Source organism: Sciurus carolinensis, unplaced genomic scaffold (genome assembly GCF_902686445.1).
Source record: "Sciurus carolinensis unplaced genomic scaffold, mSciCar1.2, whole genome shotgun sequence".
Lineage (NCBI taxonomy): Eukaryota > Metazoa > Chordata > Mammalia > Rodentia > Sciuridae > Sciurus > Sciurus carolinensis.
Window position 1 is genome coordinate 974,333 of NW_025920142.1, and position 12,556 is coordinate 986,888.

General features: G+C 45.5%; 1 protein-coding gene across 1 annotated transcript; it reads right to left on the reverse strand.

Annotated features, from left to right (window-relative positions):
* Nucleotides 1-5,730: 5,730 nt before the first annotated feature.
* On the reverse strand, nucleotides 5,731-11,016 carry LOC124974308 (uncharacterized). The gene is given in 2 exon segments (XM_047537671.1): nucleotides 5,731-8,450; nucleotides 8,453-11,016. Coding segments are annotated over 2 exon segments (5,277 nt in total). The 5' UTR covers nucleotides 11,010-11,016.
* Between the last annotated feature and the right edge of the window lie 1,540 nt (nucleotides 11,017-12,556).

The window sequence follows — 12,556 nt, forward strand, 5'->3', positions numbered from 1 at the left end:
GGCCTAAGTGGACAGGATATGTCACATTTCTCCACAAACTACCTGTTTTGGAAGTGGTAATGCAGGCATAAAATAATGTATATAATGTGGACCCAATTGCCTGTAAGAGGGAGAATTTTATGATCCTTTCCACAAACCAGGTTCCAAAACTTAGGGAGATAAAGATAATTATTTTTAATTGTAAAATCTGTAAGAATTTATGGTTAAAAATTCAATGAAAACAAGTCAGCATGGGCCAAAATGTCCTAGATTTATTATGCAATTGGGGACTTGACAGTATGAAATCATCCAGTTGTCAGTAAAAGTTCAAGATTTGGCCTTGGTGGAACTACCTGGAATATTCTTTGAGACCCTCCAATAAAACTGGTTTGCAAAAGAAGCACACATTTTCTCATTTCTTAGAGGACCCACTCTCTCCATTGGGAGTATATTTTCATTTTTTTTCCCCTTCAGTAAACTTAAGTCTTAATCTGAGTGAAATGTGTGAAATCTTTCTGACTTGATCACAAGAATTAGAGTTTGAAGGGGGGTCTTAATACTGCCTTTGTTTTCCAGAAGTCATAAACCTTAATATGCTAATTTGAAAAATTCTGTCTATATTGATCTTGCTCCAGATAAACTGTTGTGATTTCTGAAACTTATGTCTATAGCTCTTTCAGGAAAAACAAAGGAAGAAAGTATAAGAATAGAGGATATCACCAGGATACTATTTTCCTTCTTACACTTTAACAGATAGGTCTACTGGGAGATAAAGTTGACCCATTCCTGAACATCAGTTACCCTTGTTCTCCATTTCCTTTAAACAAAGATTTGCATGTGAGACTTTTCATGCTAGAGATTTACCTACACAAATGAAAAGCCTCTGCACTGTACCACCAGCATGATTTTACAGGATGATCATTACCAGCCTGCAATCTCCTTCATAAAGGGTTATTGGTCCATAAGAAAACAGCATTCGGCCAATCAATTGTGAGCAGTGCTCTGAAATCCTCCCACCCATCCTGTTCTGCACAACCAAACCTCAATTACATTTAGCCAATCAGAAGTGATCATTGCTCTGACAACTCACCAAAAGAAATCCACAACATAGATCGCTATACCTACTCTATTTACTCAAGAAATGTGCCTCAGTTGATGTGGTTCTCAAAATGCATTGTAGATCCAGTGAAAATTGATATGCCTGAAACAAGAAATTGTTTGTTACAAATATATGCCCACTGGCAAAAATATTATCTATAATACAGAAAAAAAAAGCAAGTAATTTCAGGGTTGATATATCCATTGGATACAAAAATCACAGTACCTGCATCCCATGGAAATGTTTTATTTTGAAATCCTAAGAAAAATAAATTAATGCAATCTTACTTGAATAATATTCATCTTTGTACCAGCACAGTAGTAAAGTGTAACTTGTAATCTTTGCATATGGAGGGGCCCATGAAGGCATACTCAAGTCTCTGGGATTGTCTAAAGCTGTGCTCCAAAATGTGACCATTGTCAGGTTATTCGCAGGCTTTTATGGACTTAAATTTTTTCTTATTTTTAATTCATGTATTACAGTTTTGAGTCCAGGGGGAAAAAATGATAGTTAATTTTCAAAGCACAGGAAATGGATAGGTAGCTTTCCACATCATGTGGTTTCTAAGTGCCCCCAGGGGAGGAGAAAGTTTACATTTTCCAACACAAGCAATCATCCCCTGGATAGCTCTCTTCCTGCTATGTTCCTGGTAATCTTTGGTCACATAGGTAAGATAAGAGGAAGAGGGGACATGAAAAGAAGAGAAACTTAAAATCTACAATAGAAAAAGACAACACTGCACCCTCAGGCATCATTTCTGGACCACCCTTCCCTCCAGAGGAATCTCTTTCCCTGCCTCCCTCTCTCTCTCTGTTCTATTCTTTAAATAAAACTTGTTTACTTGCCTTAGCATTTTTGGGTGTTTAGTCTTCAAAACACGGTTGTAACAAGGACATGATCCTGATTTTCAAGATTGCACTCAGTTGTATATAATTCTGGGATTTGTTATTACATATTATACATGAACACAATATGACAATATAATTTGGTGGAAATCATTCTACAACACTTCACCCCTTCTCCTTACTTTCCACACCTTGGTGCAATTTCTCTACTGATCTTCCTTTGAGTTTTAGATCTTCCCCCTTTTTGGTTCCTTTTCCTCTCTAGCTTACGTATATGACATATAACCCTTAACCTTCTGAGTCTGACTTATTCCACTTAAATGATGTTCTCTTGTCCCATTCATTTCCCTCAAAGACATAATTTTAGTTTTGTTTTTTGAAGGATAAAAATATATGTGGAGTGTGTGTGTGTGTGTGTGTGTGTGTGTGTGTGTGTTTGTGTGTAAATATTTTTTCTTTATGGCTGGATAAAACTACATTATGTATATATGGATGATTTTCTTCATCATTCATCCATTGATGTGCACAAGGCTGGTTTTACTGTTCACTATTTTGAACTGTACTGCTATAAACATGGGCAATGGATGTGATATATCACTGTAGCATGATGATTTCAATTCCTCAGGATAAATAGTGCACAGTTGTATAACAGGGTCATATGGTGCTTTATGCCTTGTCTCTTGAGAAGCCCCTATATCATCTTGACACCGCTCTTTACCGATGAAGAGTCCTGCTTCCTCAAGTGTTGAAGTATACACTGGAGAAGCACACAAAGGCAAATGTAGAGTGGAAATGCAGCTTTATTAAAGAAAAGTAAAAGCAGACTTCTCCCAGATGGAAGAAGGGGGACCCAAAGGTGGAATCCATGGGATGAGCAAATCTTGTCTTTTTATGGGTTTTATTCTTTCATTCTCTTCCCCTTATCTCTTTCCTTCCTGCCTATGGGATTAGGCCTGGTTTTGCAGGTGAGATGTAAAAAGTGAAAAGCAGATGGGGCAGGGGGAGGGCCAAAGTGATTCAGGCAGGTAAGGGCCCAGGGGCATTAGTCAGTATCTTCCTGTCTGTAGTCTCTGACAAGGGCAGGTAAATTGGTTATCAATGGGTCTGCAGGTCCTTTACATTCCATTGTCCCACGGCAGTCTCTAACTTCCAGAGGCAGATGGCTTTCATGACCTCCATTTCCTAGATCTTACCTGATTCCCTATTTCTACACTAACTGTCACCAATTCTGGCTTCAATCTCCTAGTGGTTGTATTAATTTACAGTTCCCCCAGCAGTATAAAATACTCCTTTTTCTCCATGCCCTTTGAAGTATTTATTATTTTTATCCTTCATGACTGCAGTTCTGACTGGTGAGAGATAAAATCTCAGTGTATTTTGGTTTGCATTTCCCTAATTGGTTAGTTGAACAATTTTCATGTTTTTGGCCATTTGTATTACAAGTTTCTTGGTTAAAGACCCTAAGCCCCCCTGTCCAAGGAAGAACTCACGTAATCACTGGCTGCAAAAGCAAGAGGCAGTTTATTGATTACACAGGCGCCTGTGGGTGCTCAGTAAAACCTCAGCCGGAGCTTCGGTGAACTGGCACACCGGGCTTTTTGGGGTACAGGTTTTTATAGGGTAAAGGGGCAGGTTTCGCGCGCGCGGTAAGCAACAGGTTTCCTATTGGTTATTTTGAATCCAGCACGTACACAGCACATAGGTTACTTGAAGGGTAAGGTTATTATATCCCAAAAAAATCCACAATTATCACTTGGTATTCTTGGTATTTTTATGGTTCCTGGTTCCCGCTTATCAGTTCCTGATTGTTCAGGCACTCCCTGGGACCCGATGATCTATGCTTTCCCAACCGCCCTATTCTTTCTTAACCTAGTTATCAGTTTAACGACCTCCAGGTAGGCCGTGCAACCTTCCCAGGGGGGGGGGGTTTGGTAGAGTGTCCTAGGTCATGGGTTTAAGACAAAGAGCTGGGGCCTTTCATTTCCCCCCTTTTTCTTTATCATGGATAGAATCTTATATCCATTTGTTCATTCCGCCTCGGTTATGGAGAGTATTCATCAGTCTGCTTAATCATTTGGTACTGTTGAGTAAGGACCATAGTCTGGATCGTGGAAAGTCGATCCTTCATAAACTGTACTAGTCTGTTCAAGATGCAGGGCCCGAAGGTGAAGATTAGTATTAAAATTATCAGAGGACCAGCTATAGTAGATAGCAAGGTAGTCAACCAGGGAGACTTACTAAACCAATGTTCAAACCATCCTTGTTGTGTCTCAAGTTCTCTCTGCCGTTTGGCTAATCTTTCTGTTACCTTTTCCATGGTTTCTCTGACTACTCCTGTATGATCTGCATAAAAGCAACACTGTTCTTTTAGGGCTACACAGAGGACTCCTTCTTGCAAGAACAATAGATCTAGTCCTCTTCTGTTCTGCAGCACAACCTCAGAGAGGGAAGTAAGAGATTTCTCCAGGGCTGTAATAGATTTTGCCATAGCAGTTAGGTCCTCATTCATGGCGGCTTGTAGATATAAGTATTGATTTCCCTGTATTATTGCAGCTGTTCCTGTACCGATTCCTGCAGCAATTCCCCCTACTCCTAGCAACAGAGCTATGGTCAGGCTAATGGGTTCCCGGGGGTACCTCTTTTGGCCTTCTAAGTGACTCAGAACATACTCTGATTGTAAATAGGATATCCTAGGCCACAGTTGAACTAATACACAGAAATCGGTTGTGACATTTAAAACGGCAGTGGACACACAAGGGGTTAGTCCAGTGTTGCATGCCCAGTAGGTCCCGCTAGGTCCCCAGATATATTGATGGCCGTCCTGAGTTGGGAGGGTCTGATTACAAAGGGAGTAATGTGACGTAGGTACCTTGCCTATACATAGGCCTTGCCCACTGACTTCAGGGATTGTAAGTTTAGAGCTAGGTAGGGAGGAACACTTGCTATTAGGGGTACTACTATTCATCCAGCCAGCTGTGGTGGCGATTCCCTCGTAATAAGGTGGGCTAGAGGCTAGACATAACCAACAGTCTAGGGTTTTGTCTGGACTGGTGGAATTGAGGGCTTGAAATGCTCCTTGGACTAGGCGCAACAGCCGATCCCCAGTGCCCAGAGGAGGAGATTCAACAAAGGGGCTTCTGGGAAGGACGCTATCTGATGGTGTGGACGCAGGGCTAGTAGGTGGGGGTACGGTCTTGGAGGGTTCTTTCGATTCAGGGACTGAGGGTACCCGCTGGTCTCCAAGAACCAAATTGGGGCCTACTGGGGTTTTTGTTTCTTTTGCTTCTACCTGAATTCGGAATAGGAGCCCTGGATCGCCTTGCGGAGTGTGTAGGCGAACTCCCCATAAATATCCTTGGAGCCATGCTATTTGTTTTTTTCCTTCCTGGGTAAATCTGATAGTTACATTAGATTCACCTGGGGTTGTTTCTGAAAATTGCACGTAGTCACTTCTAGGTTTTCCCTTGAGCCAATACCCATTTGAACTAGTTTCACAACCCCATGAGGCACAATAGTAGGCTTCTGGCCCCCCACATTGGTAGGTTCTGGTGTGCCCAGGGCAAAAATACCAAGATCGGAATCTGCAGGGTGGATAGGAGTCCCCTTTGGTTTTCTGAGTGTGTTCCCAAGATCCTTCAGCTAACTTACAAAGATCGAAAGTTAAGTCCGGCCACCAGGTGTTTAGGGCATGATGCCCTTGAGCCAGGACTAATTTCTTTCCAGTTTCAATATTGTGAATAGACCAAACTAGATTTCTGGATACATGCGGACTGCCATAGGGCATCACAGGAAACAAAGCTAAGATAATTAACAACGTGAAAGTCTTATCTTTAGCGGATTTTGGGTGTGTCGTAACCTCCATGTTGATTCCTGGGGTGTCGGGGCGGAGTCTTGTGGATGTGCCGCTTTCGCGTGGGCTGCGTGGATCCAGGCTGCAATGCCGTCTACCTTGATGGCGGTAGGGGTGGTCAGCAAGACGGTGTAAGGTCCTTTCCAGCGAGGTTCAAGGTTTTTGCTCTGATGTCTCCGGACCCAGACGGTGTCTCCTATCTTGAAGGAGTGTGGCACTGTTGGTTTCTCCAGCTGTTCCTTATAAGCTGCCGCTAGGGGCTTCCAGACTTCATTTTGGACTAACTGCAATGCACGCAAATGGGTCTGCAGGGTGGGGGTGAATAGAGCAGAAATCTCAGTTTCATAGAAATTGACAGCGGGTGGTGGGGCACCATACAGAATTTCAAAGGGGGTTAGTCCTTGAGGGCCAGGGGTGTTCCTGGCCCTGTACAAAGCTAAAGGCAGGAGTTGCACCCAGTCTCTAGTGCCAGTTTCAAGCGTTAATTTGGTTAAAGTCTCCTTGATAGTTCTATTCATTCTTTCTACCTGCCCTGAGCTTTGGGGTCGGTAAGCACAATGTAATTTCCAATTAATCCCCAATGTACTGGCCACTAACTGACTTACCTGGGAGGTGAAGGCAGGCCCGTTATCTGAACCAATGGCCCCAGGTACACCATACCTTGGAAAGATTTCTTCCAGTAGCTTCTTTGCTACGACTTTAGCAGTCTCATGCCGAGTGGGATATGCTTCTACCCATCCTGAAAAAGTGTCTACAAAAACTAAAAGATACCTGTATCCATACATACCAGGCTTGATTTCTGTGAAGTCGACTTCCCAACTGGTTCCAGGCTTGTGCCCCCTGGCCCGGATTCCAATCCCAAATTTTATTTTACCTGCGTTAACCTGAGCACAAGCTTGACAATTTCTCACGACTTGCCTGATGATTGAGTCTCTGTGGGGCAGGTATAGATTTCCTTCTCCATGATCCAAGAGGGTTCTCATCTTTTTAGCTCCCAAATGAGTAAGTCGGTGCAAGGACCTTATTATTTCTTTGGTGTGTTTGATAGGCATTACAGTTTTTCCCTGGTATTCCCATGTGCCTTCAGCCGGGTTATAGGTGGCCTCTAGGTGTTGCACAATGTCCAAATCTGGGTCCTCATAGACCCAGTGTTCATCGAAGTCCTCAGGCGACTTCTTAACATTTTGTGGCAATAGGGTGGTCACTAGGAGTTGTGGTCCTAGAGCCGCATTTCTTGCAGTTTCGTCTGCCAGCCTGTTCCCTTTTGCCTCCGGGTGATCCCCCTTCTGGTGACCGGGACAGTGTACTATGCTTAGTTTCTTTGGCAAGAACAAGGCTTTTAGTAAGGCTAAAATTTCAGTTTTATTTTTGATCTCCTTTCCATCTGAAGTTAGCAATCCTCGCCGTCGATAAATTTCTCCATGAATGTGGGCGGTGGCAAAGGCATACCTACTGTCTGTATACACATTGAGTTTCTTTCCTTCAGCTAGTTTTAATGCCTGTGTTAAGGCTATCAATTCTGCCCGCTGAGCTGAAGTTCCTCCCGGTAGTGCACTTGCCCAAATTACCTCTGACTCGGTGGTGATAGCTGCTCCCACCCGTCGTTCCCCATCAAGTAGATAACTGCTTCCATCAGTGTACCATACCAGCTCTGCGTCCTTCATAGGTTGATCTGTGAGATCTGGTCTGGTTCCTTGGGTTTCTGCAAGAATCTGCTAGCAGTTATGGGGGGTAGGTCCTCCTGGAAGGGGCAGGAGTGTTGCTGGGTTTAAGGTGACAACGGGGCCGAATTGGATTCGGTCCGTGTCCAGCAGCAGAGATTGGTAGTGGGTGAGCCGGGCATTAGAAATCCAGCGGTCGGGAGGTTGACGAATAATGACCTTGATGGTATGGGGTGTTAGTAAAGTTAATGGCTGTCCCAGAGTCAATTTGGTGGCATCTTTAATTAGGATGGCGACTGCCGCCACCATCCGAAGGCAAGGGGGCCATCCTGATGCTACAGGATCCAATTTCTTGGACAAGTAGGCTATAGGACGCCTCCAAGGTCCTAATTTTTGGGTTAGGACTCCTTTAGCATAGCCTTGTTTCTCGTCTACAAACAGATCGAAGGGTCTGGTGACATCTGGCAGACCCAAGGCAGGGGCAGACAGGAGGGCCAATTTAATTTGATCAAATGCCATCTGATGTTCCTCAGTCCAAGTAAATGGGTTGTTTTGTTTTGTCAGTGGGTACAAAGGGGCTGCAATTTCCGCGAACCCAGGAATCCATAGTCTGCAAAATCCTGCAGTCCCTAGAAATTCCCGCAGCTGCTTGGGGTTCTTGGGGACTGGGATGCTTGAAATAGTCTCTTTTCTGGCTGGGGTCAGCCACCTTTGGCCATCACGTAGCTCATAGCCAAGGTAAGTAACTTTGGTTTGACAAATTTGTGCCTTTTTGGCTGATGCCCGGTACCCTAGTTGCCCTAGGGTTTGCAATAACGCTTTCGTTCCTTCCGGGCATTCCTCCTCAGAGGTAGCTGCCAATAAGATGTCATCCACATATTGGAGCATTATTAAGGAGGGGTGTCTTACCCGGAAGTCGGCCAAGTCCTGGTGTAAAGCCTCGTCAAAGAGTGTCGGGCTGTTCTTGAATCCCTGCGGTAGTCTGGTCCAGGTCAGCTGCCCAGAGAGCCCTTCTCAGGATCCCTCCATTCAAATGCAAAGAGGGCCTGGCTTTGGGGGCTTAACCTTAGGCAGAAGAATGCGTCCTTTAAATCCAATACTGTGTACCAGGTGTGAGTGGGAGGCAGGGTGCTCAGGAGGTTGTAGGGATTAGGCACCGTGGGGTGAATATCTTCTACCCTTTTATTTACTTCTCTTAAGTCCTGAACTGGCCGGTAATCTTTAGTCCCGGGCTTCTTAACTGGGAGTAAGGGGGTATTCCAGGGCGATCGACGAGGGGTTAGAATGCCTTGGTCTAAGAGCCGCTGGATGTGTGGCTTAATGCCCTGGTAAGCCTCCATTGACATGGGGTACTGCTTGATGTTAATAGGGGAGGCAGTAGTCTTAAGTGGAATCACTATAGGGGGCTGGCGTATTGCCATCCCCACTTCCCCGGTTTCTGCCCAAGCTTCTGGGTAAGTAGTAATCCAATAGTCCATGTTCTGATCGGGTTGTGGGGTGCTATCAAATAGTCGGTACTCATCTTCCAATTTAAAGGTTAGTATATGTAAAGGAGCCCCGTTTGGTCCGCTGACTGAGGCTTTCCCATTTTCAAAATGAATTTGGGCTTTCAATTTAGTTAGTAAGTCTCTTCCTAGTAGTGGGTATGGACAGTCAGGTACATGTAAGAATGAGTGGGAGACTTTACCTGAGGCAAGATGCACTTCTCTTTTGGTGGTCCATCGGTAAGATTTGCACCCGGTGACTCCTTGGACCCATGTTGTCTTGCTGCTCAAGGGCCCTGGAGCTTGGGTTAGTACCGAATGTTGGGCTCCGGTGTCTACTAGGAAAGTAATCGGTTGCTCCCCCACTCGAAGAGTTACCCGGGGCTCAGGGGGGAGCTCCTGGCCCTGACGCCCCTGATCCTCATCATCTAAAGCCAGCAATTGGGGGGCTCGGTTTGGGTACTTCCTTAAGTTGGGAAGCCTTTTTGGGTTCTTTGGACAGTCCTTAACCCAGTGTCCTTTTTCCTTGCAGTAGGCACATTGGTCATGCTCTACGAGGGGCCTGCTTCGCCCTTTTTCCTTTCCTAGCCTATTCTCCTTTAGTTCTGCCTGCGTGACCGTGGCCAGTATTTTACTTAATTCTTTATTTCTCTTTCGATCTCTTTCCCTTTCCCTTTTATCTAATTCCTCTTTGTATCTCATCTCTCTTTCCTCTTGCACTTTCCTAATTCTTTCTTCCCTTTCTTCTGGAGTTTCCCTCTTATTAAAAATCCTTTCTGCTTCCTTCAGTAGATCTGCCAAGGAATAGTCCTGCAGATTATCCAACCTTTGTAACTTGCTTCTTATATCTGGGGCTGATTGCCAGATAAATGCCATGGAGACGTTACCTTTCTGCTCCTCACTATCTGGATCGAAGCGAGTGAATCTTCGATAAGCCTCTTTCAACCTTTCTAGAAATGCGGTCGGGGTTTCTTCCGCCCGCTGGATAGTCTGTCTTACCTGGGCCAAATTAGTGGGCCATCGCCCTGCTCCATGGAGACCCGCTATAAGCAACTGGCGATAGAGACGTAGGTGGTTCCTACCTTCATCAGTGCTATAGTCCCAATCTGGTCGGGTCAAAGGAAAGGCTTCATTGATCAGGTTTGGTAGTTGAGTGGGACGCCCATTATCCCCTGGAACATTTTTTCGAGCCTCCAGTAACACTTTTTGTTTCTCCTCAGAGGTGAGGAGAGTCTGGAGAAGTTGCTGACAATCATCCCAGGTTGGCTGGTGGGTCACTAGAACAGACTCAATCAGAGAAATCAAGGCAACTGGGTCACTAGAGAAAGGAGGATTATGAGCCTTCCAATTATAAAGATCAGAGGCGGAGAATGGCCAATACTGGTATGGACTATTAGGGCCCCCGGTCTGGCGCAAGGGGAAGGCTTTTGAAGTTTTCCCCAGATTTGGGGGTTCTCGGCGTCCCCGGAGTCGCCCCACCATGGGGGATGGGTCTGGAGGGGCACCGGCGACAGGTGATTCTTCCTCTTCTTCGGAGGAATCTGAATGGGGAGCTGGAAGAGGTTGGGGTGGATAGGGTGGGGGTTCCTCTGTCATCAGGTCCATCAGGGTGGATTCATCGGGTGGAAGGATCGTTCGCGACTTCGACCTGCTTGAGGCTGGGGGTTTAGACTTATCTAATATAGGGTACAACCTAGAACTTTGGGTAGATGGTGCCGGAATGGGAGCAAGGGGTGCAGATGGGAGAGGTGAGGGGCTTAGAGGAGAAGGGGGAGAGGGCTTAAGTGAGGAGAAAGGGGTGACCCATGGGGGTGGGTTAGAGACTAGATTTTCCCAAGTCACGATGTAGGGGACTTGATCTGGGTGTCCTCTGGGTCCTAGAATGAAAACTTGGGATTTGACCTGTGAAATAAGATCAAGGTTAAAGGTTCCTTCTTTGGGCCAACCGACATTGAAAGCTGGCCATTCAGAGGAGCAGAGTGCTATCCATTTTTTCTTTGTAATCTCGACCGACATGTTGTTGGCTCGGCTCCGGACATCCTGCCAATGGTCGAGAGTGAGACTTAGAGGGGTTACCATGGATTGCCCCATCTTTGCCTCAGGATGTAAAAGGAGGTAAAGAAAAGTACACAACAAGACAAAGACAAAACCACAAAAGACAATCGCTGCGCGCTTTCGACACAAGCCGAAAGTATCTAAGGGTGCCAACGAACTGGGGAGTTCTTGGCCAAATCTCAAAACGGTGTATCCTTCGGAGACACCTGAGGCCCCGAAAAATCGGGCGCCCGGGATCCCTGGGACGTCTCCCAGGGTGGCAGGGGAGAAGTCAGAGTTCGTCAACTCCTTCTCAGGCTGCCCAAAAATTACAAATGGAACACGCGTGCCCCTACAAAGTACTATCGCTGCGCTTCAAGAAAGAAAGACAGAACAACTACACAAACCAAGACAGACAAGAACAAAAAATTTTTGTGCTGGCCAGCTTACCTCCCAGAGTACTTTCGGCCGTTCCTCGGGCAGGGGTCCGGGGTGATCTCGTCTGATCTCGGTGGAACCTCCAAATGAAAGACCCTACGCCCCCCTGTCCAAGGAAGAACCCACGTAATCACTGGCTGCAAAAGCAAGAGGCAGTTTATTGGTTACACAGGCGCCTGCGGGTGCGCAGCAAAACCTCAGCCGGAGCTTCGGTTATGTGGCACACCGGGCTTTTTGGGGTACAGGTTTTTATAGGGTAAAGGGGCAGGTTTCGCGCACGCGGTAAGCAACAGGTTTCCTATTGGTTATTTTGAATCCAGCACGTACACAGCACATAGGTTACTTGAAGGGTAAGGTTATTATATCCCAAAAAAATCCACAATTATTACTTGGTATTCTTGGTATTTTTATGGTTCCTGGTTCCCGCTTATCAGTTCCTGATTGTTCAGGCACTCCCTGGGACCCGATGATCTATGCTTTCCCAACCGCCCTATTCTTTCTTAACCTAGTTATCTGTTTAACGACCTCCAGGTAGGCCGTGCAACCTTCCCAGGGGGGGGGTTTGGTAGAGTGTCCTAGGTCATGGGTTTAAGACAAAGAGCTGGGGCCTTTCAAGGTGTTAGCTGGAGGGAAAACCAGAACATGCAGAACCACCTGCTGGATAGAAAGAAAGTCAGTCTCTCCCCCTGACACTTTTTTCTCCTCCTTGTTTTTCCACTCTCTCTAGCACATGCCCTTTTTCTTACCTTTCTCTTTTCCTCTTATTTTCTCTCTTACCCTGCAGGGAGACACACTGTTTGCTTAATAAACTCCATTATGTGATTTCACTTGTCCGGTGTGGTTTTCGTGGGTTTTCTTACACCTATTTCTCGTTCCTTCCAGGCCTATCTCTTCTCAGTTCTCTGCATGGCTTCTCTTTCATTTAATTCTCTTCTCTTTAACTCTCTTCTCTTTAATATTGTTGTATTCTGACCAAAGAAAAGATGTCAATTACATATGCTAGTTGGGGTGCGCAGTTGGGGGTCCAGGTCCTTGTGATACAACCAATTACTGGCGACAAGTTCTGCTCCTTCTCGTAGTGAAGTTTGAACACTAGAGAAACATGCCAAGGCAAGCATACTACGCAGGTTTTATTTAAAGGTAATAATACAGACTCCTTCCGGGAG